At 39.7% G+C, this 27677-nt stretch overlaps 1 protein-coding gene across 1 annotated transcript; it reads left to right on the plus strand.

The window, feature by feature from the left end:
• Positions 1–103: 103 nt before the first annotated feature.
• On the plus strand, positions 104–24104 carry ADAT1 (adenosine deaminase tRNA specific 1). The gene is made up of 10 exons (XM_082489462.1): positions 104–130; positions 550–741; positions 1519–1587; positions 3301–3355; positions 4108–4238; positions 5731–6349; positions 9258–9403; positions 11734–11833; positions 14491–14577; positions 22401–24104. Exons 2-10 carry the CDS (start codon positions 573–575, stop codon positions 22531–22533), a joined length of 1509 nt encoding a protein of 502 aa, XP_082345588.1. The 5' UTR covers positions 104–130; positions 550–572; the 3' UTR covers positions 22534–24104.
• The last annotated feature ends 3573 nt before the right edge of the window (positions 24105–27677 follow it).

Genomic DNA, 27677 nt, shown 5'->3' on the forward strand with positions numbered 1-27677 from the left:
AGTGACCCGGCGCGGCCCCGGGGCTTTTGCTGCTGCTGCTGCTGCTGCCGGCGGCGGGGAGCGGCGGCACCGTTAGCCCGAAGGGTGGGGGGCCGAGGGCGGCGTGAGGTACGCGTGAGCGCTACTGCAGGTGATTCAGGGCTTTGGCTGCTCCGGCTGTGGAGGTCTGCGGTCGCCGGGGCAGAGCGGAGGCCCGGAGGCCTCGGAAGGAGTGGGGTGGCGCCAAACGCCTCAGGTGCGGTGCGGGGACCGCAGGGGGACGGCGGTGCGAGGCACGCTGTTGACTGCAGCGTAGTGGGAACCCGGCAGTCTCACCTGCTGCTGGGCTATAAGGGTTCTGGCGTTGGTTTTTATTCCTAGCGATTTGGGGGAAAAAAAGGTTTTTATTTCATGTGATATATTTCTTATAAATAATCCTGAAAGGGGTGATGCAATTAGTCCTTGGATATTGGAATCTGGTACAGGAAGATGTCATGCAGGACAACGTGGTAGAGTTTGAAGAGACAGGGACTGTTAATCAGTGTTGTGATGGCATCTAATTCTGTTTAGAACCTGCACTTGCATCGGGAGCCATGTGGTCAGCGGATGAAATTGCTGAGCTATGTTACCTGCATTATAGGACCAGACTCCCTAAGCAGGGGAAACCAGATCCAAACAGGGAATGGACTTCACTGGCAGCTGTTGTCAAAGTGGAGTCTGCAACCCAAAGAGAGGTTCTTGCTAGTCCAGGAAATCTGCAGGGTAAGAATGAGTGGTGGGGATTGGGGCAGGGAGGTAAGGGGGAGAGGAGGTGGCAGTCCTTGATGCTTTTTTTTTTTTTTTTTTTTTTTTTTCATTGAGATACCTTTTTAAAAAAACATACCCCTTCCTATCACGTTTCTGTCTCCACCCAAGTTCTTTACTCTTTGTCATTGTAAACGCTTTTACACCTTCTGTCTGGAAAGAGTTCTAGTGAAATGCTGTTCTTCCCAGACTGTAGCTAAGAAGATGAAAGCCTGCATTTGGCTGTTCAGTAAGTATTGAAAGTCTATGCAGGACCTGGATACCTAATGTAAACCCTTGCAAAAGTGTGTTGGCTACTATTTGAAAGAATCCTAGAAAGGTCTCAGTTCGCACTTCTTTAACAGTGTGCGTTACTACATTGTGAGTTTGTGTTAGTTCACCATCATCTTCTTTTTCCTTACTGGCACTTCCATGTTGTCATGCAGATTGTATCCCATGCTTCTTTCTTACGTGTTTGAGGAATTCTATGCCAGTGTCCACTGTGTGTTGCTTAGCATATCAAGCTTGTGTTAGCAGTTCCGCTATGGTATCTTGGAGTTTTCCTAGCACTGGTGCTTCTGTTTACTATGTTCAGTTCTCCAGCTGATACTGTTTCCTTTCTGGAATGTCGCATGGCCTGCCTCTCTGTACCTTCCCTTTTACACAATGTTCTGTGTGTTCTCTTGCCAGAATGACTATATGAGAGCAGTGATTCTTGTGATACTTCATTCGGTTAATGTTGTTTCTTTTTTTCAGTAATAAAGGAAGTTGTTGCTATGGGAACTGGAACAAAATGTATTGGGCAAAACAAAATGAGAAAAACTGGTAAGTACAGTGTAAAATCCAAGAGCAGACTACCTGTGCTACCTTCTTTCTTGCTGGTATTGTAGAATCACTGAAAATGTCCATGGCATTTGAGCTTGGACTTCTGGATTGAAGCCAGAAGTGTAAGCCAGACCTTACCTTGTCAAGAAGAGAGGGGCTTAGGCAGCCAGAATGGCTGCCCTGAAAGTTTGCTGCACTTGCTGCCTTAAAGGTGAATAAAGTCTCTGTGTGGAAATGTGGAGTTTAGACCCTGAGTCTGCATACTTGAAGACTTCATAACTAAAAGCAAAGCAAAACATAAGCAAAATAATTGTGCTTCAGTCACTCATTACAGTCTAGTTTTATTGTGTTCTGATACAAAAGATACCACTGCTGAGTTAGGGTAGGGATGACACCTGAAAGATATTACCAGGCCTTTTCTCCCTTACCGTATATTCTGTAGCTTGGGAGTTTTAAGTGTTTGTATGATAAATGTATGGGATTGATACATGACTTCCCACAGCTACCATTTCTTACCATTTATTGTAGCACTTTCCTTGTCCTGCATATCCTTTTTTTTTTTTTTTTTTTTTTTTTTTTTCAGAATGTATCTGTCTACTCTCCTAGGAGAGGGGAGAAGCCATAGTAATTAATGCTGAAAAGTGACTAAGGAGGAAAAGTGTACATAGGTACAGGGCTTTCTACCTTCTGCAGACTTCAGAGGAGGAGTAGAACAAGATAGGAGCAAACAGTTTTGCACGCATCAGTTTTAGGCTGTTTTGTGTTCTGCATAATGTCCTTCATATTGAAATGAATTAGTGGAGCAAAAGAAGAAACTAAATTCTGTATATCTTAGATTTTTGTGGATGTTTCTCGTGACCTAGCCATCTTAGAAGAGTATTAGTACAGACGTTTTTCTGATTGATTTAGGAAAGCTGTGATTAAACTGTTGTACTACTTACTACTACTTATTAAGAGTCAAAGTAGAAATTTGACTAGAAAAGAGTAAAGCTAGTTCCTTTCTGTTGTTTGTCTTCTGTGACCTTAAGTTTAGAAAATATTTTCCTCTTATGATGATTATTTATTTTTAAATTGACTTGGTTGGTAGGTCTTGTTAATGGTTACCTATTAGAGAACTTTTAGACTTTCTTAACTCTTAAAGAGGACTTTTATCACCTGGTCTTTTATTCCTGAAATAAAAGCTGGTCTACAGATCCTGGTCCTTTTAGATACTGCCATAGGCAGACCCTGTAGGAAGTTTGAAGGCGAGCTGTGTAAACCTGGTAAATATCAAAATTACTTACAAGAAAAGTAATTTAAATTGTAGGACATAGTGCAACAAGGAACTTTAATCAAAAGCTTAACAAACACTTGAAATTTTCTGGATGTTATGCTTAATCTGAGAATATCAAGCTTTACTATTAAGAACAAACGTCAGGAAGGTTTTGAAGGAAGCCAGTGTTCAACTCAAAGGATTTCACATATCAGAAAAGTTAAAATATGGTATTTAAACAAGTCTCTGACTTGCTATGGAGTGAAGACTTTTATCCTTCATTTGTGTAGGCTGTTGACCTTCTTTTGTAGTAATTGGAACTTTAAATATCTTGGAAGAACCTAATACCAATATTAAAGTTTCAAATGCTGACAAATCTGGAGAACTGTCAATTTCTGCTTGCTTTGTTTGTCTTCTTTTCAGTAATGAAGTGTATTGTTCTCATTTGGTTGTTGCTTTAGGAGACATTCTGAATGACAGTCATGCTGAAATTGTGGCCAAGAGGAGCTTCCAGAGGTGAGGCATGAAGTTCACATGCTGTTGCTCAGTGCCAGTTGCAGTTGGTTGTTGTGATACAAATGGTTTTGACCTGCAGCTGAAATAGACAGATTTTGCAGCTTCAGGGATGAAATTGTAATGAAAGAGACAGTATTACTTCTGTGCACACAACGATTTTGTTCCCTTTGTTAGCAGGAGTTTGACTTAATTTTTACACTTGTAGGTGGTGTTAAGGCCCTTTCACAGAAGCTCGTTTCTTTCGTATTCTTGTAGAGCCTCTGTATGAAGAAGTAGGGTCTGATCTCATGTGACGTCAATGCTGGCCTGATGATTAGCAAGGGTAGCCTTTTTGCTGTTTCCCCCATACCAGTCCTCTTGTTCACATGGCATAAGCTGGTTCAAGCAACTGAGCCAGAACAGTAATGCTACAGAAATGGGTACATTTCTTGTGGTTTGGTGCCAGTCAGCTGGCTCTCACAGAATCGGATGAGTTGCAGTGCTGGTAAAAATACAGAGTGGGAGGAGGGGACCTTAGATATATGATTTGAGGAGATAGTTAACTCCACTGAGTCCAACCCTTTGAGGTCTGTTATGAAGGTTCCAATGATGTGTTTGTGTTCATGGAGTATGTTGGATCCCATCTATCTGTAGAAGCATAACTTACTGGCTCCTCATAGACTTCATCAGGAAAGAACAGGCATCTAATTTTTGTTGTTTTCCCATGCATCAAAAATTAAGTAAACTTTTCATGAAAACTTTCTGCTGAACAGGTATCTTCTCCATCAGATGGAACTTGCAGTTTCCCATCAGCAATGCAGTATCTTTATTCCGGGAATGGAAACTGGGAAATGGAAACTCAAACCAAATATCATATTTGTTTTCTTCTCTAGTCATACCCCATGTGAGTATGCTGGAGTGAGCCAATTTCACGGCTCCCACTTGTAGAATCTTTTCTGCCTCTTTCCTTTCTTTGGTCTCTCTTTGGTCTGGAGTGAGAGTGAGGGAGTAACTCGTGTTATTAGTATGTGTTCTAAGATGTGCTTGACTGGTCCTCCACAGATATATTTGGCATTTTATCCTTCTGGATGTGAACTCAGTAAATCTGATATACTGCTTATTATATAGTGGAATGCTTTACTTTCTATTTAAAAAATTCTGGCTGCTATTTTCTTTTCCAGAAACTAACATACTTGTCAGAGGTCCTGTCGTACCTCCTTGTTGCTTTGCTTTAAACATTGTCTCCTTGGATTCAGATTTTAATTAAAAACATTGACATTTACCACAGTTCCTAAAAAATCAAAACAAAATGCACCCCCCCCAAAAAAAAACCAACCCTAAACAAACAAAACCACACCTCAAAATGAACAAAAAACCAAACCACCGAACCTAAACAGGGGGAAAAAAAAAAAAACCAAAAAAAACCAAACCAAGAAACCAAAACCAAACTCCCCCAAAACATCCACAAAAACCCCACCCACAAAACATCACCCTCCCCTTCAACCAAAAACTTCTTATGGAATGGAATGCAACTTTTTGTTTTGTCACAGAAAACGCTCTTTGTGTGTTTTTACAAGTCCAGCACCACAAATATGAGGATCTGTTGGCAAAATGTAGGAATGCAACTTCTTGGTCTACCAGCTTATCAGATGTCTCGGTGTTACCACACTCTTACCAGTGTGTTCTTCAACTGCTAGTCTGTGACCAGAACAAAGGAGTCTATGCACTCTCAAAATACGTCTCATCAGTACTTTGCATAGTTAATTAGTTGCTTGTATATCTTCATGATTTTGATGGCATTGCTGGAATAAGCTATGATGGTTTTCTTCATTAATGCAACATGAGAATAGAATCTACATATTCAAATTTAATAGCAAGAATAATTTCCCGACTGTCTTTTTCTCACACTCCTGTCAGGCATTGTTTGCTTAGAACTGGGCTTCAGAATTTTGGTTTTGAGATTGTTTTAGTGATATAGGTTAAAATATCTATCCTTATTTGATAGGTTATTCTTTAATTATTCTTTTGAGGTTTGTATTGTTTAGTTAGATCAGAGTAGTTTTCCTGTGAGTCTTCAGCACTGCTTATAGTCTGTCAAATGCCTTTGACACCTTTTGCTTTTATAATTTTTGTTTTAAATTTTGCTTTTTTGGTTATTTCTTAGGTAGAATGCAAAACCTGAAATTAAACATATATTGGCTCAAATTTCAGTGAAGTCTGATTAATCATTGTGTAGGGCAATGTTGTTTGAAAATTGTGTTCTTGTAGTTAAATTTTCCTGAGTGCAAATCTGTGAAAGCTAGTAGCTGTAGTAGCTGTAATATTGCTGATGTGGTGTGTTCCAGCCATGAGAGATGTGTTTTTTGCCAATTTTGATGTTACTTCTTTTGTGCTAGGTGGAGATGCTTCTATTATTCCAATTAGTGAACCAGACAACCAGCTTTCTAAGCCAGTGATTGGAGATGATGCAGTTGGACAATCAACAAAGTGTAGAAGTAACCATGATCATTTGGGTCCAGAAGATAAAAGGAAATCAGAGAAAATGGCAAGTAATCATACAATCAAGAGAATGAAAACAGACGATGATGGTTATTTTTCCGTAATCACTGAAGACCTGGCTGTTCAGCAAGTATCTGTGAAACGAGAAGATGACACAAATCCAAAGAGTTGTCAATGTTCTGCAGAGATGCAAACAGCTAATAAGGAGACTGGCTTAGGGAGACCAAAGGTAGTAGATGTTTATAGAACTGGAGCAAAATGTGTACCTGGAGAGCTGGGTGATGCCCGAATACCTGGGGTAGGGTATCACTGTGTGGGATTATTACGAGTGAAGCCAGGTCGTGGAGACAGAACATGTTCTATGTCCTGCAGTGATAAACTGGCTCGCTGGAATGTGTTAGGGTGTCAAGGAGCTCTTCTGATGCATTTCCTGCAGTATCCAGTGTATCTGTCAGCAATTATAGTGGGAAAGTGTCCGTATAGCCAAGAGGCTATGCGGAGAGCAATTATTGAAAGGTAAGTACTCTCCTTAGAAAATCAGATAGTGTGTATGGAGACAATGAGTTACGGAAGACAACGTGTCATATAAATACCAGGACTTTGCACCAAAGTTCTCTGCAGAAAATGTGAATTTCTGCAAATTCACATTTTCAGAAAGTAGCCCTGTGTAGTATGGCGAAAAAGGTGACTACTGATGGATCAGACTTGAAGATTCACAAAAGAATGTCCATTAGTTCAGGATCCCCTTGATTGTCCCTTCACTGAGCAGTGAGAAGCTGTTACCCACCTGAGTTTTTCTAGAAGCCTTCCAGCAGAAAAAGCAGCTGGAAGGATACAAACTCAGTGTAGTGAAGTGTTTTAGTGTAGTAGAGTTGAACTTCTCTTGCCCTCTTCCTGACTTTATTTCCTCAAGCAGGGTCAAGAAAAGTTATAATTTATGCAATTACCCACACTCCACAAAGTCATTCTGAATATCTGTAAGTTCCCTTTTATAGAATTGTGTTGGTGAGCAAAAGCAGCTTCTATTTCTTGCAGGACCATTCCTAAAATTAAAAAGCCCTCAAATCCATCCATCCTAAAGGCAGTCTGACTGAAATGACTCCAAATGAATGCATAGGTAGACTTTTGCACTGTGGAAGGGATGACTTTCTGGTTGTCCTTACAAACCTTTTTATAACTTAGCCTTTAAATGAACTTCTTAGTTCTTCTGAAGCTTTCACTGATTTTAGACCCTGCTTTCAGACTTACTTTCCAGAAGGTAAAAAATACAGTATTTTAAACTTGGTTTGAAGGGAATTGCTGTCTTCCTAAGCTTGGATCCCAACTTAAAATTTTCCAGGAGTTTAATACTGGGGTTATTGCCTATGCATCTAAGTCTATTGCTTGTGAAACATCAAAATTGTATTATCACTCTGTTCTCAGTAGAGGTTTTTGAAAACTTCTCTTCTAAAGTTTTGACTGTATCATGTGCCTTCAGGTCTGCTGTGCAGCCCATGGAAACTGAGTTCTAGATCTGATGCAGAAACTGCTGTGAAGTGGTGGAGTACATTCAGGTTTAGAAAGATGGGTGCTATTTGGCAACCAGATTGGAAAATCATAATTTCATGTCAGTGCTTGTTTCTGTTAGTGTTAATTGTCAGTTGGTTGCTTTTTGAGCAAACTTCATGCTCCTGGGATACTTCACACTTGCGTGCAAGCTAATAACCTCTTATTGGTCTATTCCACCACTTCATTTGACACTGTCTCCTGTGACATCCTCATTAGGAAGCTGAGGAAGTATGGGCTAGATGAGGTGGCAGTGAGGTGGACTGAGAGTTGGCTGCGGGACAGAACTCAGAGGGTTGTGATCAGTGGCACAGAGTCTAGTTGGAGGCCTGTAACCAGTGGTGTCCCCCAGGGGTCAATACTTGGTCCAATTTTGTTTAATATATTCATTAATGACCTAGATGAGGGGACAGAGTGTATCCTCAGCAAGTTTGCTGATGATACCAAACTGGGTGGGGTGGCTGACACCCCGGAGGGCCGTGCTGCCATCCAGCGTGACCTGAACAGGCTGGAGAGCTGGGCAGAGAAGAACCTAATGAGGTTCAACAAAAGCAAGTGCAAGGTCCTGCACCTGGGGAGGAAGAATGCTAGGCACCAGTATAGGTTAGGGGCGGACCTGCTGGGAAGTAGCTCGGAGGAGAAGGATCTGGGGGTCATGGTAGACAGTAAATTATCCATGGCCCAGCAATATGGCCTTGTTGCCAAAAAGGCCAATGGAATCCTGGGCTGCATAGGGAAGAGTGTGGCCAGTAGGTCGAGGAAGGTCATTCTCCCCCTCTACTCTGCACTGGTGAGGCCACAACTGGAATACTGTGTCCAGTTTTGGGCTCCCCAGTTCAAGAGGGACAGGGAACTGCTGGAGCGAGTCCAGCGAAGGGCAACTAAGATGATTAAGGGCTTGGAGCATCTCCCTTATGAGGAAAGGCTGAGAGAGCTGGGACTCTTTAGCCTGGAGAAGAGAAGGCTGAGGGGAGACCTTATTATGGCGTACAAGTATCTAAAGGGTGGGTTGAAGGAGGATGGAGCCAGGCTCTTTTCGATGGTTCCAAGTGACAGGACAAGGGGCAATGGGCACAAGTTAGAACACAGCAAGTTCCGTTCAAATACACAGAAAAACTTCTTTACGGTGAGGGTGACAGAGCACTGGCACAGGCTGCCCAGGGAGGTTGTGGAGTCCCCTTCTCTGGAGATTTTCAAGACCCGCCTGGATGCAGTCCTGAGTAATGTGCTCTAGGCAATCCTGCTTTAGCAGGGGAGTTGGACTAGATGATCTCTAGAGGTCCCTTCCAACTCTGGAAATTCTGTGATTCCTGTTCTATTTAAGTAGTATGATTATTAAACAGATGCGATTTTTTTTCTGCTCACATGATCCTTGTCCCATTCAGTATGTAATGGTAATTTGAAGTAACAAAGGTGAGATTATACATGGAACTCTCAGTATGTTTTGCATCTTTCTAGTCTTTGATTATGACCCTTTAGGTTCATAAACAGTTTATAATGTAATATGGTTGACTAAGTAAATACTTGATGATTACTATTTTTCATTGCTATTGCAGAAGTATATTGCAGCTTTTATCCTATATACTTTATCTGCATCGATTATACTAGTTTTTAACTAGGTCTTTTCAAAAATCAATTCATCATAGCTTTTCTAGGCTGGACGAGGTCTTAAACTATGTGGCTTTGTTTTTTTTAACAAATAATTTTTTTGAAGGGAAAAATGTCCCCAAACCTCCTTGTCTCTCTTTTATAACTCATATTCAATTCAGTTCTAACATAAAAGTAACATGTTTTAGATTTTGAAGGGAGATTGCACAAAATTGTCTTGTTTGGGAAGACCAGACCTAAAATCACTTGCATTTTTCTGTGTTTACTTTAGGTGTCAGCACATCTCATTTTTACCAGATGGTTTTCTCGCTCAGGAGGTTAAGCTGCTGCAGTCAGATCTTCGGTTTGAACATAGCCGTCAGGCAATTCAGGAAGTTCAAACTAACAGCAAAACAAAACTTTTTCCTTGTAGTGCAGGTGAGTTGACTTGGGCTAGTTGCGTAACTGTGTGCAAAACTCCAAATAGAAATTAGGTGGGTGTAGTGATTTCCTAAAGTGGAACGTCATTCATTGCCAGTGCTAGAGGCAAAGTGTGACTTATGACATTAAATTAATTTCAGGCCAGAACTTAATTGTTAATAATTAATAATATTCAGCTCTGCCTCTACTTCCCTGTAGGGCGGTTTCAGACTGAATAAACACTTGGTTGATGCTGTTAAGAATTTGCAATTTAAACAAAGACAGAAAATAACCAGTGAAAGCAAAACTTCTGAGGGCAGTAAGAAAACAAAAATATCAAAAGACTTCTTGTTTTGGTTAGTTTTGCATTCTGCTTGGTAATGAGCAGAATACTTGCCATGCCGAGTTATGCTTGTAATTGCTCCAGAAATCTGAACGTAGAAAGAATACAGAGTAGTATAGTGTAAAGGTTTAATTGATAGAGGTTTTGGACATTGCATTTTTTGTCATGGTGATGAATGAATATGCAAGTCACGTTATGATTTAGCAACATGGTCTCATTTGGGTAAAAAAGCCAATGGAACTGCCACTGTATGTGTATGGTTAAGCAGTTTCTTTAAACTTGGACATGCCTACCTTCTGCTGTGGTATACTTTTCTGGCTTAACTGGAAGTTATTCTCTTACAATAGAGCTGATGATAAAATAGAATAGAAACAAAGGCTTCCTTAATGGAATTAAAATTCATTAAATTGGAGTTATTTACAGGTGCCAGGAAGGAAAAGATTTTGATCCTGTGAGATAGGAAACAAAATCCATCATTGAAAAATGGTGCCAGTTCACTTAACAGAAAAGATCTGAAGTCAACTGTGACTAAATTCCTGTGTATGGTTTTCTTTCTGTACAGTTACTCAGGTAATTCTGTTAAATAAAGATGAATGATGCTTTATCACACTTTTTTGCATATATGAAGTATGCCAGGTTGATTTTTTTTTTTCTTGAAGGGGTGAAAATAGAATAAACTCTAAGTTCAGGGCTGTTACACTGAGTATTGAAATATGCTTTATAGGAACATTTCATCTGGTATTTTTAAAAATAAAAATGTGTTCCATTTATTATTTCAAAGTTTGTGATAACTATGAAGAAATTAAAGAATAGAAGACTTTTCATTGTTAATTTTTATGTGCTTATCAGAATCTGATATCCTCTGACCAGGTGGTTCTAGATACTCCACACATGGAAGGTTTAATGTTTAATACCAGTTGTGTGTATTTAATGTTATTTGACATTACACAGGATTGTAATTATTATAGCAATACAGGATTATACCTAAATCACAATGCAAATACAATTTACACTTAGCGTAAGGCAGTTGCAGCATACAGTTAAATCATAATGCAGGTATGATTAACATAACCAGCCTCCATAATATGCTTCATAATATATAGGTTTTGAGCATCTTGAATGGTGAGATGGTATCATGGAGGACAGACGCTGTGAAAATTGTTTTTAGAATTAATGCATGTGCAACTGTTTTGACTGTTAAGACCATAGAGAAATGGGAGAACTTAGAAATTATCTTGAGGAAGTAGAATTTAAAGGAACTGTTGTTAGCCTATGGAGGGACAGATTGGGCATGTCAATCAGTTTTGTTTCTGTTAACATGCTACTGATGCTTTGACAGTTATTTGTAAGTCTGTAAGTTATGGCATGCAGAGTTTCAGCATTAAGAAGTTTATGGTCTAAGATGGTAATAAGGTTACTAGAATGGGGATAAAGGATAAACTTGTTGGCACTTGATACCTCTTCCAACAAATTATTTTATTTGACTGCAAGCTAATAACATTTTTTAAGAAAAGTCTAGAGATACTTGATGCCAGTTATCAAACATAGAGAGAACTATTTACAGTATACAATACACAATAAATTAATAAGGAAAACAGAGTGACTGGTGCAGGTAACTTGGGAGAGTATTTCATAGCCTCATATGAAAATAAGCCATTTGGGTTGGAAATGTCTTCACTCTTTATCCAGACAGGATGCACAAAAAGAAAGTAGAATCCCATTAAAAAGGGCAAAATTACAAAGCTGGAGGCCAAATATTTAGAGGCATGGATTCTTGAATGATCCGATCAAGATGAAAGCTCTGCGCGTGTGCGCGCGTGTGTGTGTGTATATATTTTATTAAACAGAATTTACCTGTTCTTTTAGGTACTGGAATTCTGGCCCGAGCCAACCATGGTCCTCCTTCTAGTTTGAATTATTTTGGGAAGCAGCATGTTACAATGTAAACACATAGAATGAAAGGGACTGTTAAGTTCTGCTTTGTTCATAATCCTTTCTTCTACAGCTATCAGCTGGAGTGCAGTCCCTGAACAACCTCTGGATGTCACGTCAGATGGCTTCCGGCAGGGAACAACAAAGAAGGGGATTGGGAGCCATCAGAGCAGGTGTGAGAATATTGTGGTATCTGGATGCATGTATCTTTTTTGTTAGCATACATGCCTCTGTCAGCTCATGTGGTGTGTAGTGCATTGTCAGAGCAGAAAGAAATTTAGGGAGTGGGGAAAAAGGGGGGAAAGGTAGGGAGCAGGGGAAAAGGAAGGGTCGCTGTGTAAGGGAGAGAAGTGGAGTTGGAATGACAAAAGTTGAACGAGAGTTAACAAGTTTATCCTATTTCTCCTTTGTCACTGTTGATTAAAGAGAACATTGTAGATAATGGGGGTATGGGACAATGATAAATTTTTATTAAAAGATGGCAAAGTTAGCAGAATTTTTGCTTTGTATATTCTGGGTTGATGACTGTGAAGGAAACGTGTGTTGCAGGTTCTATTTGCACAGATTTCTTTTTCTGTAAAAGTCAGGCCAGCTGACCTGGATGTATCATTGTTAGAAGTGTTGCTTTGAAATGTGACTTTCTGCCTTAAAGTTTGAAAATGTTATGAAATGTTTGCAACAGATTCCTAACACAAAATATGTCACCTTTCCAGTTGTAGTCTTGACACTGTGCTCTTTAAAAAACATCATCTTCTATCAGCTAGTAATGTCTAAAGAAACAGTTACACATTTTTCTTGTGGAATTACTTGTAAACATTTGCAGAAAAATTTCTCCATCTCTCTACACTTTCCCCAGTTTAGGTGAGGTGACCCAAATTATTGTTCTGTGGAAGTTCAGCTTGAGGGTTGGAGTCATGTTTTGGTTGTTGGCTGCTTATGCTACCAATTTATCAATGGACATATTGTTCATTTTTCCCAGGCTTTCTGGGAGAAATAAGATAATCCTGACAGTAGTGAATAAAATTATAAGTAGAGCTTAGGCAATTCTTACAGAGAATTCATTCACATGTCTGCAAATTGCACATTCTAAGCTTCTCGAAGTTAGGCCTGACTTGTCTGAAGTTTATCCTGGTATATCCTAGTATTTCGAAATTTTCCCTGGAAAGAGGAGGACCAGGAACTTTGTGGTTTGTGTCCGCTATTGGTGTCTGGGGTATTGTTCGCACAGGTGACCTGGGTAACTTAGTGGTTTTTTTGAGACAGGCTTTATGTGCACTGTAGAGTATTGGTATTCAATATGTGGTGCGTAATGTGTTCCAGGAGACATGTAAGAGATCAAACAAACCCAACCCCTTTTTCTCACTGGGCTTAAATTTGTTACATAGCATTAGTGTATCAGCTCTAAAACTTTAGAGCCTTCTGCTAGCTGCCAGTTTGCACAAAACTGTAGGAACTTAATTATTGTTGAGAGATCCTCCTCCTCTTTTTTACATGTGCTTGAAACTCACTAAAACATTCAGAAGTTATTAAAGAGGGCCTACAACACTGTGTGATTGCAAATGTCTTGTTTCCTTAGGAAATCAGGATTAAAAACAATGCCAAGGAATAAGTAAACTGTTTACACTTTTGTGGTAAACAGTCACAAAAGGAACTTTTATTATGAAAATAAGGAATCTAAAGCCTTTTGGGGGGGGGGGGTGTTTAATAATAAACAAGACTTGTACGGCTACCCTGTTTTTCTTCCCTCAGGGAGTCTCAGGGTGATTGATGGGGGATGTTGTTTGGTTGTTCTTTTCCCCTCAATATGCTAGATAACACTAAATATCAAGGAAGGTAAAGCTGACTGACTAAAAGGAATTTGCAGGTAGATGTCTGATATGTGCTTTTGTTAACACCTTGTTAACTAAAACACCAAAACTTACAAGGTGAACCTTTGACAGATTAACATGAAGATGGAATTTTAGAGCATATTTGCATGCAAATTTTGGGGTTCTTAAAGAACATACTAGCAAAATAGAAAGTTTTTTTTGGTTCGTGGTTTTTGTCAGTGCTTGAGAATCAGGTTGCACATGTTGGAGAATTGAATCAGTCATTGTGAAGACAAGTGTATAAAGAGAATTTAACCAAATAGAGGAAACAGCTGGGGCTTTCAAAACCAATCCATGCTGTATAAACAGCTCTTCTGGTTGCCTTCTCGTTGGAGGAAGAGAAGGGCTTAAAGCTGACAGAGATGCATATGGTATCTTCAAAAGACTTTTCAAAGTTTGACTCACTTTATTTTTTGATGAGCTTCTTCGTATTAATTGTCATGCAGCTGTTGCTGAATGTGTCCTCATCACCATTGTGAAAAGGACAGCATTGTTCCAGATATTTCTGCTGGTTCTTTTATTTGTTCAGAATAATACAAAGTTTGCCAGTTTGAATAAGACTTTGGAGTCCTGTGCTTGTATGGTCAGTTCTGGGATTAGTCCTTCTGGCTTAAGCTTGCTGAAGTTGTGAGCTGATGGTGGTACAGTCTCACACAGATAACAATGTGGGGATATTAAAATGTTCTCTCTGCAAACTGACAGAGTGCTGGCTGGGACAATGGGGGCAATGGAGCTCTTTGTCAACATAACATGTAAAATGAAAGGAAAAGGCTGGTGGGCAGCTCGGGTGGAGTAGGAAAAGTTAAATTGTGGAGAACTTTTTACAGTCCTTGAGAAGTGAATGTCTTTTTTTTAATCAAAAATGTTAGGCTGGTATTTACTACTGTAAGCTATATGAGGAAGTGCATTTCTGATTTCTGTTTTCCATCAGAATTTCTGATTTCTATTTTTTTTTTCATCAGATCCAAGATCTGTAAAGTGGAACTCTTCCATACATTCCAAAAGCTGGTGACAAGTATTTCACAAGAGGATCTACCAGAGTCTCTCCGGTAAAGGCATTTTTGTTATATTTAGAAGAGTGAATTTATCTTAATAAAACTCAAGAATACTGTGATGATACCAGAATCTGCTCATGAATCTCACTTTAGTTAAAATTTGATACTTGAAAAGTATGGCATGTGCTTGATGGGTTAGGAGGACTCTCTCTTTGGTCTTTTAAATCACCTCCTTGGAGAAATAGCTACTGTATCTCATGTTTTAATGAGAGACAGAGGAAATTGCAAGTGGTTTGCTTGTTTGGAGTTAAGGTAAGACTTTGGGGCAGCTGATCTCTTCTGAAGGCTTACTACTTTTCAAAAGAGTAAACTGTTCCTGATCAGTGGAGCCTTGTCCTTCTCTCATGCTAGATCTTGTGTCTGTTGGACACCTCTGTAAGCCTCTTCAATTTGATGTCTTGGCAGAAGACTCTACATTTTGGGTATTTTTCCTGAGTTAAAGTGGTCTTGTCTGAAAGTGGCAGTGAGCAGCTGGGGAAGGAGGAGTGGAGAGGGGGATGAGAGGAGGAAGTAGTATCTTTTTTGAAAATGTAAGCTCTTAGATCAGCTGCCTGTAGCACTTTACCCTTGGTGGCTTTCATGCCCACCATCCCAAAATTGCCATGGCGTTATTGACATTTGGTTGTGTTGTTTAGTAATTCTATCAAATGCCGCTTATTTGTTTCATGAGAGGGAAGAGTTTGAGTTAAAAAAAAGATTTTTTTTTTTTTTTTAAGAAAATTCTAGGCTATTTTTGTTCATTTAAGTGTATGATGGAGTAAGAGCTAGTAAGGTGAGATAGTGTGTAGAGCTGTTTCTGCAAAAAATGTATTACATAGATGGAGACTTTCTGGAAAGAACAGAAAGAAGTTTTTGTCTGAGGAAGCCATACTTGGAGATTTCTTTTACATTATTAGAAACAAGTTTGGTCTACCAGACTGGAGTTTCATGCAGTAATCATCCAGTCTGGCATTGCATTACGTGCATTACATATTTGGTGGTATTCCAACCCAAATAGCTTCTGCAGAGCAGGGCATAGTTTCATATATACAGAAAATTCTCTCTCACTTTGGCTTAGAGATTCTGAGAGATGCAGAAAGTTCCAAATCCATTGCCTTGGTTTTAGACTTATTTCCAGGTATAATTTCACCAGCTCTGGGAGGCAATTATACCAGCTGTTGAGCTAATTTACCTGCTTGTAGCTGTTGATGGGGATGGTCCTGCATCAGCCTCTGCTGCTACTGGCTGTAGATTCCTGTTTTCTCACTTGTATCACTAGTACTTCTCCAACCTCATGGTAAACCAGTTCAACTAGCTAACGTGGCAGAAGACAATTTCCTTGTCTTCTGTGTTTCCTATTGAATTAATGAGCTGAATTGGCTCCTGGAAAGCTAATAAAGATAATAAAACCTGTGCAAAGGAAATAGGAGGTATGTGTGGCTCGAAGCAGGGGAGATAGGTCATTTCTGCCTTTCATGGTACCAAGACATTAGATGAGGTGAACTTAGCCAAAGTAAGCACACCCTGGATCTTTAATTATTGGATCTTGCTTCCTTTTGAGTTTTGTGAATTAAAGACTGCGATTACCTTCTGTGTCTGCAGGAGTGTCTCATAACTATTTTAAAGTTCTGATGTCAATGTGAGCCATGCTATTGCTGAAATGGTTTCAACTGATTCTATAAGTAGAGATACACTTTCTCCTTAATGCTGTTCTAAATATAAAATTATAGCCTCTTTTGGATGGGAGTTTGTCCTCACTTGTTTAGCCATTGTAAGTTCCTCAGAATAGAGTGTGAGCCGGTGCATTGTTGGGTAGGTGACTCATTGTGCTGATCATGTGCTGCTTACATAAATTCACTTCACCTCAGGGCTTTTCTAGACTCCAGTGGCTTTGTAATTTCCTTTTGACTTTTTTGTCCTCTACCATTTCTCTGTCCGGGCTTCTCCCAACAAAGTCCAGCTGATTCACAGATGTGGCATCATTTTTATGCTGCACAAACTCTATTTATACAGTAGATGTGCTAGCTCAGCTTGTTCAGTTGCTTTCCTTTTGAAGTCTTTGTTTTTCCTACTTTTCACTAAAAAGGCAAAACAAAAAATGTCTGTATTGCTGTTCTCTGCTTTCTCTTTTTACACAGTATTCTGATATGTTTTCTTCCTTTTCCTTCCTTTCCTCCTTGTAGTTTGAATTTAAGTGGACTTCAGATAAGAAATCCCACACTCCAGTTGTTTCCTGTAAACTCCTGTGTATTAAACTGTTACTCGGTTTTGTAATTTCTTTCCATTCAAATGTATCTTGAAATCTCCTCCCACAAATGGATGGCTCTAGTGCTATACTGTCACCCAGTTTCCTTTTACCATGTTGCCCCAAAGTTCCTGCCCTACCTCTTCTAGTCCAATTTTTGGTCTCTTGCCTCCCATCCTTTTTGCTCCATCAAAGGAATCTTACTCTCTAGTTTCAAATTTGCTGCCCAGCTTGGCTTGGTAGTTGTAGGGTATATTAGGACAAGGATAATTCTTTACTTAACCCTTCCTTCATCTACTGTTGTCCACTGTCAGACCGCGGATACGGGGGGAGTTAAAGCTTTACATGGAACTAGTATACTGATTCTGATGTTCTTTTGTTTTCTTCTTTCCTGTGTCTAAAGCTGCTTCTCCTGCTTTTTGTGCCTTCCTTTCTCTTCCATTCTTCACTTCTCTCCAGTGCAGGCTCTGTTAAATTGGAACCGGTAGAGAGCCTAATGGGGAGAGAACTTTGCTGGCTCTCCTAAAAGGGAAGTTTAGGAATTTGTAGTGGTGTAACTTATCTAAGATCCTAAGTGTAACATTCAGCAGTTGTGTTTTTTTTCAGGATTTAGCTTATTTGCTTTCAGCTGAGACTGAGAAGAAGGTGGTGTTTGGATGGCATTGGCTACTTCTTCACCAAGAACCAGACAGTGCTGTGTTGTGCTGTCCCACTTTCTTTCTTCCTTTCTGATAATTTCTATGATCTCTGTCTTCTGTGCCTTAAATTCTCACTCATCTCTAGCTAGACTATCTCAAATGTTATTTGTTTCTTTATAACCTCGTACCTCCACTTGTCATATTTCATTCTCTTTTGTTGACTCCCTCTCGCATGTTGTTTTGTGTTAATGTTTTGAAATTACTCGTACATAAATCCATCCTTTTTTTTTTTTCTTTTCATATTTTCCATGCTCACTGTCAAAGGAATGATGATGCACTGTTGTGCCATTGCAAACCTGAATTGTTGTGTAAAAGCCTTTGCAGTATTGTTGTTTGCAGATCACTTGGTGGTAATATGGCAAAGGAGGGTTTTTGCATTGTTGGCTTTTTTTCCCTGCTGGTAGGAAAAAAAAAAAAAAAAGCCTTGTTCCTCAGCAGAGGAAATGAAGCCCTTCTTTTGTAATACGATGGCATCCACCATACAGAGTCACCAGGCATTGCTGTTTGTGCAAGGTGTGGCTGGCTGTGCAATCCTTTGCCTAAACCTAAGGGAGACTTTGTAGCATAAACCTCCCCTGAGTTTCTTGCTGGGCTTGTTAAATGAATGACTGATCCTCTTTTCTCTTAAATTGTAGTCAGGAGCCATCACAATTAAGATTATTATTTCTTCCTCCTTCACATTCAGTCTGCAGTGTGACACAGTTCCAGTGACACCTAACTGGAGGGGGTGGGCTGTTGTACAGAGGAGTGCAAGGACTTTCAGATGGCTTTAGGATTTAAATATCTAGACTGAAGTATAGAACCTTTACTTGGGCATTATGTTTAAGATTTTTTGCTAGTGTTCATTTGTGGAGGGGAAAAAAAAAAAACCAAAACAAACAAAACAAACCAAAAAACGATTCTACCAGGTGACCGCTAAATATTTCCTGCTGGAGTGATTGAGGATGATTGTAAGGAAGTGTCAACCTAATGAAAGTAACTGTAGTGGGAGGGGTGCATTTTCACCATTACTGCTGTTCTTCAATTACAAAAAACCCAACTGCATTTGGCAAGAATTTTGTTGCAATTGTCTGGTCCCTTTTAAATTTTCTTTTTAAAGTTTATACATTAAACAATTCCTTTGATGGTTCTACCACTAGAGGCCTGCAGGACAGTTAGGTCCTCTGACCTAAGAAAATCTTTTCTGTACTGCCCGTCACAGATGCTTCTTAGGTCTGTGCCAGATTGAAGAGCCTTTTATTAAGTAATATTTTCTGCCCCAGGAAAATACTTATCTATCATGATTATCTCAAGGCTTGATTGGTTTTTTAATTGTTTACTGTATAGAGGTTCTCCATCTTTTCCTTTGTGTAATTAATTTTTTTTCCACATCTCAGATGACATTAGAAAAAGCCACAAAGCTCATTTTCCAATTTTTCAATAATGTTTTGCAAATCTGGTCTCCCAAGGTAGACACACCAATGCAGTAACAATCTTCCAAATGCTGCAAAACCTTACATTATTGTTAAAATTTGGATTTGAGTGGAACTCATTCATTGAGTTAGCTTGCTCTGCGACTTTCTTCTGTATCTTCTTAACAATTGGTGTCAATTACAAAGTGTCCCTGCAATGACTGCATTTTATCTGAAGCACCGAAGAAGATATTAATAGAATCAGGCCAAGTATGGTTTCCTGGCCCCCTGTCACTATGGATTCACAACAGATTTTTATATATTGAAGATCTTTGAGCTTTTGCCCTTGTAGATGCGGTTCATTAATTTTTGTGTAAGAGGAATCTTTTGGTTGATGCCTTGTGCTTATGTCAACATTTTTCATGTGTGGTATGCCTGTAATCTCAAAAGTGTGTTATGGGTTGAATGTAAATGTTTGAATATGGGGTTAAAGACAGGGTTTGTTGCTGAGGAGGAAGTATTGCAGCAGTATATTGCTTTTCTTTGCAGGCTGCCTTGTTTGTGAGCCCATTTCTGCTCAGCTTGTCATGTGTCTGAGCACACAAATGTTTTCAAGCATACTGTTGATTTGTGTAAGGCTTTTTCTAAGTGTGATACCTTTCAGAATGAAATCCATGGATCACCTGTCATGTCTCTGGCACACAGCCATCAGAACCGCTCTGTCTCTCTCTTACATAGTAGTGTAGGGGCAAGATTGAAATAGTAAAGGGAAACATAAAAGGAATGTAGTCAAGCAGACCTGGATAGGCTGGAGATCGCATGATTGTACTGGACTTTGCCTGGGGCAGCAAGGTAGTGTTCACTTCTGCCAAAAAAATGTCACAGGTTCTTCATTACTAATGCTCAGAGCCTTAATGGCCTAACCAAAACTGAGGTACAGTCAAATCATATGAGGTTTTTCAGGAGATGTGCTTTGAAAGTATTTTTCCTGTGTATATGTTGAAAATTTCTTAGAAGCTTAATGCAGAAGTTGATCATGAATTAAATAAATGTTTGATTTTGGCAGCTCTTTGAGGAAACTGATTAAAATGCAGGTTTCTGTTGCATCCACTGTTAAATCCTGTAGTGACGTCTGCTTGGAGAATGACACTCCAATAGGCTGCAGTCACATGTGCTATCTGTGTATCTGCTACAGTGGGGGGAAAAATACTGAGCTGCTCCTTACTGTCTATCTGCTTTTGTGGTAGCTATGTTTTCCCTTACTTTCTGCTGTAACAGTTTTCGAACAAAGGTCTGTTGGAATAAATTGAGGTTAGAAAACTCCCATATGTGTTTTAAAGTGAATCAGACTGCCGGATATGAGTTGAAGAGCTGTTGATTTGCCAGCAGGTTCAGGAAAAAGAGCAACATTTAGCAAGGAAGAAATGAAAAACAGTTAGGCATTGGAGTCTGTCTCTTGGCTTAGTGGCAGGTGGAATCTATCTATCTATCTGTCTGTCTATCTATCTATATATGTGCATCCATAGTAAATGCAAGGAAAACAGCTGTTTCACCTTTAACAAGATTGAGCCAGTCCAAAAATCTGTGTTGTAGAATTCTTTTTTGATCTTTGACCATCCTAAATGTGACCTCATAAGTACAAGTAGCTGTGTTTTGAAGATATAAACAGCACCTGATATTAGCTATTCTATGATAAAGGACAAATACAAGTGATGACGCGCATTTTATAGTGAAAAAGGGCAGGGTCAAAGTCTTAAACAAGTATGTCAGATGTACTTGAAGTGCAAGAAGCAAGCTAGCATAAGAGAATTTCTTCCCAAAGAATGATTTGGTCGTTAACCTTGAGTGTAAGCATACATATTGCTCCCCAGAGAATGGTTCTGATGTGGAGGAGAAGGTGCAGGTGGTTTGTACCCTGTCTGGGGTTCATGTTGGAGTACCTGGGAGAGGAACAGCTTGCTTATGGTAGGGATATCGAGTTGGTTGTGATGGGTTGTCCTTGGCCCTTCTTGGACCCATGGTGTTTCCTGAATGCTGTTTATGCAGATAGTTGCTGGTCTTTTGCCTGTTCAGTGATGCTCCTAAACCATGATCCACCATTAATGAGGTTCTGTGACTGTTCCACTGGCCAGGTGGAGGAGAGTTGCAGTGAGCCCTCCTGTGGTATTTTCCAGAGCAGCTTAGAGGTTAGTCACGGGGTTTAATCACAGTTAATCATAAAGTTTGATTAAGGTGAAAGAGGTAAAGGAAGCAGAATGGATGAGCTGTGACAAGGGTGCAGGCAGGTTTGTAAACCTGTATCCATTTCTCATGTTTAGCAATTGCATAGACAGGTTCTCCAGTCTTGCACTTTCTGAACCTAAGGTCTGCAGGATAGGTAATATCTCATGGCTTGCTATGTGTGTTGCAGTGTTCTAGAAATGCATTTATAGCAGAATGCTGAATGCCTGAAATATAGCTTCTGATGGTCTGCTGTTACAGTTTTTTTTGGGGTTTGTTAGGGGTTTTTTTTTTAGAGGGTGATGATAGTGACGATCAATATTGCCTTTGATCATGAAAGCCCGTTCTGGAAGTTAGTGCAGTGGTTCTCAGACTTTTTAGATTAGGGTTTCTGTAGTAGTTAGGCTCTTCTTCTTTCTTGACGAAGGTCATGTTGCCTATGATCTTCCCTTCATATTGGGTTGAATGTATAAACATTACGTGCCACATGTGGCTGACAGACTGTTTGGCAAAGGGAGATGAAAGAGGCTGGGAAAGGAATGCAAGGAAAGGAAAAAAAGTCTTGATGAAATTGTCTTAGAGGCACTTGTGTTCAGATACTCTAGACCTGAATTTCCCTATTTTGAAAATTAATGATATAATGCACTCAGCGGAGTGACCAATGGTCCTGATGAGATTGTGAGGAGCAGGTGCTACGTGAGGAAGGGGAACAGAGCACCAAAACTGCTGAGTCTCTTTCTTTGCATTAGGGAGAAGATAAAAAAATAATTTCTCCTTTGTCTTACTTTTGTCTTACTTTTCCCAATTATTTTGTGTTGGAAAAGAAAACCTGTCCTGTTCGTCCTTGTCCCCTTCCCTTCCAGCCAGCAATCGTAACTATTCCTCTAGCAAAATGAGGCTACTTCCACTGAATTCAAAGCATCTGTCTCTAGCCATCTTTTCTGCTTTGCTTCAACATTTTTTGCTATCATGGAGTTTTCTGTAACCTGTTGTCACACAGTCAAACACTGACACCTCTATTGCTGGAGGAGAGTGTGCATGAAGCGTGGTAGAGGAGTTGTTTTCCTTCCTTTTGTAAGACTGCTGACAATGTCTAGATATACTAGTTTCAGGGCATGGGCCTCTCCAAGTACCCCTAGAAGGACAAGAGAATTTCACTTAATAGCATGAAAGAGTTTATTAGGGCATCATCGTGTTCTTAGATGTTTGATTGCTTTTTTTTCATTTTGTGACATTACATCCAATAGGATAATAGAAATGTTTTCATTGTGCGTTTTCTGTCAGGATGAAGACTCTAGAAACCTACTGGGACTACAAGGAAGCGGCATTAAATTATCAAGAAGCCTGGAAAGTGCTGCGCAGCCAAGCCCTTGCGGGTTGGGTCAAGAATGCCAAGGAATACCTGCACTTCACATGAGAATACATGCAGCTATTTAAATTCAGCAATAAGCTCTGGTGCACAGCAGATACCTCTGCAGTTCAAGGGCCAGGAAAAGATATCCTCTAGTTCATGTGCTGTAAGGAGACAGGAGTGAAAAGGAAAGCAATTTAGAGAAGTCTTTGTTTTGGTTGAATTGAAGCCCCCTTTTTATGGAAATATAGGAAAAGGATCATTGCAGACTTAAAGTTCTGAGCTGTGTAATACAAATATGCCTCCAAAAGAAAGAAGCAGTGATGTGCTGTCCTCTGTTATCTGAGGATATGATCTATCAGCCATAGTCCATTGCAATGGGAGTAATGTCAACTGAAATTGAAGCAGTGCTATGGAAGAAAGGCTGTCATTGTAAAATTTTAGTGCTGCTTTTTTTTCTTCCACTCTTCACAATGTTGCGGTTGTTTTTGTGTTGCTGGGACAACCCTAATGTATAGTAAGTAATATTTTTATAACTCTTGGCTCTCCTTGTCTGGTGCCTGGAAGAATTTTCCATGTCCTCCAGCCCCATTGCTTCTGACTGGAAATACTAGTTCTGTTAAAGGGTCTTTTTCTGGGAGTCCTTCATATAAGTTTCCATTTAATAAATATAGCCAAAGCAGAAGAGTGCTGGGGAGAAGGCTGTGTCAAATGATACCACTTACAATACCCCGTGCATCTCTCTTAATTTCAGGACTTTGCCAGATACCCCTTCAACTGCTTTGCTTATGTGGGCAGGAAGGAAACCTCCTGCTTACCTGATTCAAACCTGTCAATCCTGTGTAATTCCAGGCAAACACTTACCTACTTTTCAGTGTTTCAAGCACTGTCTATCCCCCTGTCCCCCGTGATACATAGCTAATTAAAAGCAGGGATGCCTTAGCCATTTATGTCACTGTTTCCTGGCAAGTGTTCATTAATAGCCTGGCAAAGGTGGAGATGCTTTGGGGGAGGCTGGAAGTAGTCTCTGGCAGTCTTTGTCTTTATGCTTTGTTACCAAATAACATCTGCATGGCAAAACAGTCGATATTGCAAGCTGGAGGGAAGCAGCAGGTAATCCTCCTTAAACTTTCTGTCCCAATTATTGCTTTCTCTGAGCAAGTTCAGGACTATGTAACTGCTGCTGAGCACACTCCGCTTTTGTACTTTTTCTACTGTAAATGACAACTCATAAAGTATTTGGACGAGGCGATGGAAGGATGAAAGAAGTGGATAATTTAGAACTTAAGAATTCTTTAGCAATTTTAGTTTTCTGTTCTTTGGTACCTTACTATAGTTTTGGATTTGAAAAATGGGCACAGCAGTTCTCCAAACAGCAGGTTGACTGTAAAGGCTGAGCTACATATGGGACTGAGCAGTACATATCACGTTACATTGTGAGAATTGATTACACCAAATCCTTTTACTTCACACTTGGATTGACTTGTCAAACAAGAATAGTTCTGTCTTACTTGTTGAAGAACACAAATTCTGTGTGGATAAGCCTGTCCTCTCAAATCCAGCACTAGCATGCAGAAAGACCAGTTGTGTTGGTGAGGGGGGAGTCATTGTATGTGTTTGTAGAGGGCAGGGGATTATGGAGAATGGTGACTTGCATGAGTCATCAGAGGGTGAAAAATGGCCAGATGCCATTGTAGATGGGCTATAGTGTGAACTGCTGAAGAGGAAATGATAGCAGTTATTGTAATAGAGCAAATAGCATTCCAAGGGCAGACTCCTGTAGTGTACCTAAAGAGAACCAGTAAATTTCCAGGCTCCTGAAAATTACCGTTGTCCTTCCTTGAAATCTTGCAGAAACTGTACCTTAACATAGCTAGTTTTCCTTTGTTAATCAACAAGATCTGTAGTGAACCTCCAGACTAGACTGGAATGTTCCCATTTCCTATCCAGCTGCAATATTAAAATGGGTTACATAAGGCTGGTTGTTCCGTAGTCTTGGCATCAGACTAGTTTTCAGATCAGCAGTTATATGATGTAAATTCTTTTAACTCTTTCCTAAAATTTGAGCCTGGCTATTAGGAGAGATTGTTCCTAAGATTTTCCTGTGCATTTGTAAAATACTTGTGAACTGCAGACTGCTGGTTTCTAAAACTACTTTTAAACCTGACAAGCAGCAGAAGTGCTGAACACTGATACTAACCTCACTTTTTGGATGGAGTTGAGGACATACTTAAGCCTAGAGTGAGTCAATGAATACATGAAGAGAGGGAAGGAGCTAAAACCAAAGCAGCATTTAAAAGGCTGAGGGGCTAAGCCTGTGGGATCTCATACTCAACTGGATGGCATTTCTGAGATTGAAAATAAGTATTTAAATGCTGTAGGCTGTACCATGCTGTCAGGAAATGCTGTAGGCAGTACCGAGAAATTGCTCTAAAAATCAGAAGGGAAAAATGCAGAGAGGAGTTATCACAATCTCTGCTTTTGGAAGAGGTAGCAAACTAAACTCTCATCACTGGCAGCAGATCTTTGGAAGAATTGCTCCTGGAAGGTAGTAGTTGACGTGTTCCAAGCTTGTGTCACTCCTTTGCACTGGAATAGCTGATGAACTGAAAAACAGAGATAGGCAAGGTGTTGGGAGGACAGTAGAATGCAGAGATACTGCTACTGGGGAGCAGAGTTTGGGGAGGGGGCGTGAAATCGGGAGAATGAATTGCCCACAGTTCTTTTAATGAGGACAACAAAACAATTGGCAATGGGAGCAGCAGAGCGTATGAGGGCACCAAGATTCCCAAGGCATGTATAAAATGCTCTACAGAGCATATTTGTATTACCCAGATAGGTCCCTGACTTTCCCAAACTAGTGTGAGGACCAAAGGGCCCCATTTGTCAGAACAAAGAAACTGTAATCTGTATTTTGAGTGGGATGTCTTTAACAGCTTCACTATTGGAGAAATCATTCTGTTTTCAATCACAGTAAGAAGGCAGGGCAGACTGCCTCCTTATCTTCAAGGAAGTCAAAACCAGAGCATAGAAACAAGTGGTTTTGTTCAAGTGTAGAAGTAAACAATCTGAGCTGGAGGCTGCAGTTCCATGAGACAACATGCTAGCATCCCGCTACCTTTGAAAAAGCAAGGTTTTCATCTTTGCAGTATGCTTCCACTGCTCACCTTACAGAGGCTGAAGTGCTTACTGATCTCAGTATGTTCAGAGTAAACTGAAGACTATTCAAATTACTGTCTTTGTAGAAAAACAAACCATGAGCCCAAAACAAGGTGTAGCTTTTCACCAGGAGTTAATTCATCTTTGCAATAAGCCCAGTAAGCACTAGAGGAAAGGAAGAGAGAGGGCTGCACAGTGCAGGGCAGAAAGAGGTAGAGCCAGGTGTCCTTTGACTTGTTACAAGCTATTAGCTGGTTATGAAACCACACCTGGAGAAAATGCTTGAGGCGTGAGTATGGAAATGAAGTGTGAGTTACTTCTGGGAAGCTACTCTTGGTAAGGAGGAAAGAACGGTGTTGGAGTAAAATTGTAGCCAAATGTAGTTGAGGGGGCCAGCAGTTCTTCCTCTCAAAGCATAACCATCCTGAGAATCTGGTAATGTCATTATAAAATAAGAATGTTGCAGCAGTGGTTTACATGTGGAAGCAAGATAATTTTTGAGGAAAGACCATCTAAATTCATCTAGTACTGGTTTCATTACATCAGATGACACTTCAAGTAAGCTTAAAGATAGGTGATGTAGAAGTGTTGCTGTAGGAATAGTGAGGTATTTCTTCATTGTCTGTTCAGAGTTTAAGTTGAAAAGCCTTCCCAGTCCTGAAGGGTTAACAGAAAGTGAAGATCATATGGGATCCAAATGCTTTTAATAATTTTACAAGAGTGACCCTACTATGTAAAGGGATGCATTTCATCTATGCTTTTCAAAAGGAAATATCTTGATGTTTTATTGCCATTTTAAGTGCATCTGCAGATGAAAAGTAAAGGTACTGCTGTAGAATGTTTATCCTTTCATTCTCTGGAATTACTTGTGTACCTGGGCTCCTAAATCTAAACTAATAATTACAGACATGTTAAAGAGAGTAGTTACATATTTTTTTTTTTTTTTTTAGAGGCTTGTGAAGGGTATTCCAAGTGTCAACTAGATCATAACATTGGAAATAAGAATTAATCTTCCCTTGTTTTGTTTAGATGTATCTATGTGCTAGCATGTAATTAGCTTTATCTAGCAGTTGTGTTACATTTCTTACTCTTGTTAACAGCTAGCAAAAAATATTACTTGATAACCATAGACATAACCAACAGAACATGTTCCAATATTACAGGGTAATAAAAAAACCAGATGAAACCACTTATCTTCATTCTGAATCAAAAATTAAGAGTAAACATTAATACTAAATGTGTGGAAAGGGGGGTAGTCAAAGGAATTAATGATGGAAGCAGTGACAGAATGTTTACTAAAGCAGTGCTATACATTGCAGTGCTATTCTGAATAATGAAAGGCTTATTGAAATCAACAGCACATTTTCAGGAGTAAGCACATCCAGCGCTGTTACTGGGGCAGGCCTCCATAATAGGTAGTGTCAACATGTCAGAGGCATTTCAACATCTCTTTACCTTCTCATTTTGGAGTTCTTCTGCTAGTACCTGTGAATAACTGTAGAGCCAAACATAATTCCAGGCATAAGATGACTGCATTGGAGTTTGAATTAGTATGAATTTGATTTAAGCTTGGAAAGTGATAACTTTCCACTGTGACTGGAAACATTTTAAGAATTAAACTCTTTTGTAGCATGTAGCAAGAAAATGAAGTCAAACTTTTATTAGGAATCTAAACGGTAATTAGCGTTTCCTTGTTGCCTTATGAAGTTCAAAGTGGTGCTACTTTTCCAACCCAGTGTTACCCTTTAATATCAAAGCGTGAACTCCAGTACTGTGCAATTAGGTCAATTAAGTGTTCTTTCTGTACATCCCCACCTCATTCAGAGCCACAAGTTTGCCTCTTTGCCTGTAAGTACAAGTAGGTTTTTAAGCCCATTTGGAGAGAAGTTGACAGCCTCGTGAATAACAACTTTTTTTGGTTTTGTGGCAGAGTCCCTACTTTTGCTGTGGTATATACATGCTTTGGCAATAGTGCTCAAAAACTGGAGGAACTGATGTTGAATTCTTTACCTTGCATGCAACATTTCTAATTCTGTGTGTTTGCCTCAACT

This window comes from Vanellus vanellus (genome assembly GCF_965231255.1).
Source record: "Vanellus vanellus genome assembly, chromosome: 12".
NCBI classification, from domain to species: Eukaryota; Metazoa; Chordata; class Aves; order Charadriiformes; family Charadriidae; genus Vanellus; species Vanellus vanellus.